This window comes from Morone saxatilis, unplaced genomic scaffold, assembly GCF_004916995.1.
Source record: "Morone saxatilis isolate NCDOM2014 unplaced genomic scaffold, NCSU_SB_2.0 Contig23, whole genome shotgun sequence".
NCBI classification, from domain to species: Eukaryota; Metazoa; Chordata; class Actinopteri; family Moronidae; genus Morone; species Morone saxatilis.
In genome coordinates, this window is record NW_023339796.1 from 20,979,551 (window position 1) to 20,983,645 (window position 4,095).

General features: G+C 39.7%; 1 protein-coding gene across 1 annotated transcript in view; it reads left to right on the top strand.

Annotated features, from left to right (window-relative positions):
• Nucleotides 1-4,095, top strand: part of LOC118334833 (myosin-7-like) — a 27,165-nt gene that overhangs the window by 6,085 nt on the left and 16,985 nt on the right. The window contains 2 exon segments of the mRNA XM_035670907.1: nucleotides 1,954-2,090; nucleotides 3,567-3,715. Coding sequence (XP_035526800.1) covers nucleotides 1,954-2,090; nucleotides 3,567-3,715 — 286 coding nt within the window.

Sequence of the window (4,095 nt, forward strand, 5' to 3'; positions counted from 1 at the left end):
TGCTTCAAGCTCTTCCTCCAGCTCTTCTACACGAGCCTAGTTTTTGGACAAAAACAAAATGTTTAAATGTAACAAGACTGGGAAAATGTTAACACCTAATTAAAGTACTTGTGCACAGTTTTACCTGTAGTTCCTTTAGCTTCTTCTGGAGTTGAATGATTATGGCCTGTTCATCTTCAATTTTGCCGTTCAGCTGGCTGATCTCAAAGTCTTTCCTGCAGCATTTGATTTAATTAGCGTTGGCTAAAACAGTGTGCATATTCTTAAATGAACCTAAACCTACTAAATAAACAATATCATAATGCATTTGTACTTTTTCAGGCGCTCCTCCAGCTGTTGCTTGTCATTTTCTAAATCCATTACTGTCTCCTGGGTCAACTTCAAGTCTCCCTCCAGCTTTCTCTTAGCTCTTTCAAGGTCCATACGAACCTTCTTCTCTTGCTCAAGAGATCCTTCAAGCTTAATGCAAATACATATGATTACAATATTTGCGAAATGTTCAATTATTAATACAATATCATATAATGAGTCAAATGCTGATATGGATTCTTACATCATCCACTTGCTGCTCAAGCTTGGTCTTGGCCTTGGTCAGAGTGTTGACTTTGTCTTCCTCAGCCTGCAGGTCATCAAGAGTCTGCTGATGAGCTTCCTGTAAGGCTTTCTTTTCCTTGGTCAGCTTAGCAATGCTTTCATCCTGAGAAGCCATCTCCTCAGTCAGGTTCTTCACCTGTGAACCGATGAAAAGATTACTGGATCGCTCATTAAACTCCTGTGTTAAAGCAAATGGTTACTGATGGTTAGATGGAATACCTTGTTCTCAGTGGCATGCTTCTCTTTTTCCACTTTCGCCAGAGTTAACTCTAAGTCATCAATGTCTTTCTTCAGCTCAGAACACTCATCCTCCAGCTTCCTCTTCTTAGCTGTAAGTTCAGCATTCATCTCCTCCTCATCCTCCAGTCTTTCTGTCAGCTCTTTGGCTTTTGCCTCCAGTTGAATTTTATTTTTGATCAGCCCCTCACATCTTTCCTCTGCGTCACAGAGATTATCTTGCTCCTGCCAAACATTTTGGCTTATTAGCACATACCATGTATGACATATTTAAAAGAAAATGACAGTATAGGGCCATTCTTACCGCTTGAACTTGGAGCTGTAAGTCATTCTTCTCTTGGAGAAGAGTGACCATTTTCTCCTCTAGTTCCTTTCTACGAGCTTCAGATTTTGCGTAAGCCTCTTTCAACTTGAGGAATTCTTCCTTCATATTGGCCATCTCCTTTTCTGCCTCAGCAGATCTCAACAGAGGTTTGATCTTGAAGAACAGCTTCATCCAGGGCCAATTCTTGACCCCCATGAATGAACGGACATTCCATTGGATCACTAATAATGCATCTCTAAAATATTTTTCAAATAAAAGACAAGGCTTTAGTTAAATACGCTGATCACAAACCAACAATAATCTTTAATGATCAGTACCAGCTGGAAACAAAAGATACCTGCGTTCCACCATCTTCTGATACTCAAGACGAGACAAAAGACCACGAGATCTGGCTTGAATAGCAGTGATGATTTTGGAAAGACGCTCGTCTCTCATCTCCTCAAGCAGACCTAGCAATCCAGCTTTAAAGAATACCTAACAACACAAATGGGTATTTTACTTTTTGCCATCTTTTTCCTCTGCTGTTAGAATATTCCACTGTTTCAAATATCAGAAGAACTTCAGTAGATACCTTGGTGTGTCCAAACTTGTACTGGTTGTGGTCAATATCCAGAGAACCAAGGAGTTTCTCAGCTCCCTTCCTGCTGTCAATGAACTGACCATCAGGGATGGCAGCAGGATTCAGGATGCGATATCTATATATAAAATAAAAATAAGAGAATGATAATATAATTCAGTCCAAAATTATACAGTATCTGACTTAAATTGAATAATACCTCTGTTTAAAATCTCCATAGAGGATCCTGTTTGGGAACCCCTTTCTGCAGATCCTGATGCCTTCCAGCACACCATTACAGCGCAGCTGGTGCATCACCAGAGGATTCTCCATGGCCCCAGGAGTCTTGGTCTCATTGGGGATGATGCAGCGTACAAAGTGAGGGTGAGTAGACCTCAAGTTGGTCATCAGCTTGTTCAGGTTCTCCTTTTAATATGGTGAAAAATACATTTTAGCATCATTTGAAATGCCTTAATTTAGGATTGAAAAAAATATACAATCATATAAAATACCCTATGAAGAGCAGACACAGTCTGAAATGATGATCCCTTCTTCTTCTTCTCTTTTTTGCCTTCAGTAGCCTCTGTCACAGGTGTTCAGAAAAATGTATAACATTAGTCCAAGACAAAAATAAAATTGTAATCTTCATTGATCTTCATGCCAGGGTACCTGCATCAGCTCCTGCATAATTTGCAAAGAGTGTAGCAAGCAGCTTCATAGTAGATTTCTGGTACAGTGCAACAACAGTCTCATTCAAAGGATCCTTGTTCTTCACCAACCAGTTGTTGATATTATAATCAACAGTTCCAGCATAGTGCATCAAGGCAAAATGGGCCTCTGGTTTCCCTTTGACAATTCTGGGCTTCTGGAAGTTGGCAGATTTCCCCAAATGGTTGTCATAGAGCTTAGCTTTAAATGTTGCATCACAGGCTTTGGGGAACATGCACTCCTCTTCAAGGATGGACATGATGCCCATGGGCTGAGGGCAGAAACATAAATGTCATTTTAAAAAAAGACCATATTTTTTAATTTTCACAAACATGTAAATAGACCAGTCTCTCACCTTTTCAATCAGGTCAATACAGGCCTGCAAGTCCATACCAAAATCAATGAAAGTCCATTCAATGCCCTCTTTCTTGTACTCTTCCTGCTCCAGCACAAACATGTGGTGGTTGAAAAACTGTTGCAGTTTTTCATTTGTAAAGTTGATGCACAGCTGCTCAAAGGTGTTGAACTACAAGAGTAAAAAAAAAAATATTTTGTCCATCCATTTTATATTGAAAGGGCTGGGTTATTGTTTGCTAATACGATCACTTACATCAAAGATCTCAAATCCAGCAATGTCCAGTACACCAATGAAGTACTGGCGAGGTTGCCTGGTCTCGAGTGACTGGTTGATTCTCATCACCATCCACAAGAACATCTTTTCATAAACAGCCTTGGATAAAGCTCCAACAGCATAGTTCACCTGTGCAATATATTTGATTTGATATTTGATTTGATACATTTACATTTCATGCAATCTTTCAGCCTGTGCAGATGTAGCCATTATTGTACTGAGTATAGCACAGAATTTAAGTTGCCTTTTTTTTTTTACTTCTTACCTGGGCGACATTTTGGCCCTTGGTGACCCATTCATTTCCTACTTTGACTCTTGGGTGACAGAGACCTTTGATCAGGTCAGCAGAGTTCAGACCCATCAAGTAAGCAACCTTGTCAGCATCTGAGAAAACACATGGAAATGTAAAATTTCTCAATAAACTTAATCTCCCCATGAATGCCTTAAATCCTGACATGTTTTATATCCCGTTTATCATGTTTCATGGCTTCCGAGATTTTCTGTTTTACCTTCAGTGCCATCAGCTTCTGCTTGCTCTTCACGCTGCTTGTTCTTGAACTTCATGTTTCCATGATGCATGATGGCACCAGTCAGCTTGTAAATGCCATTCTTCTCCTCTTGAGTGAAGCCCAGAACATCAAAAGCTTCCTGAATGAGAAGAGGGGTATTAGGTTTGATATGTCATTGACTTTTTGCATTATATCAGGCAGTAGAGTGACAGGACAGATCAGGGGGGAGAAGATAGTATGTGCTTGCTGAGCGACCACATTAAACCATAGCTGACATCTGACATCAGACAGCTAATCCAGTCCATTCAAATCACTCATCTAGGGACACAGTAATACTGGCTTATAAGTGACCTCAATGACACCAAGTCATAATCCTATACCAACAGCTAGATACAGAATAATGTGGGAAGCCAGAACAATAGCAATAGATTTTATGGCTTAACAGTCAGTTTTCAGTAAACCTTACAAGAAGAAGATATACTTTATTGATCCCCTAGGGGGAAATTGTTTATTCACTCTTTTTTTTTATACACAC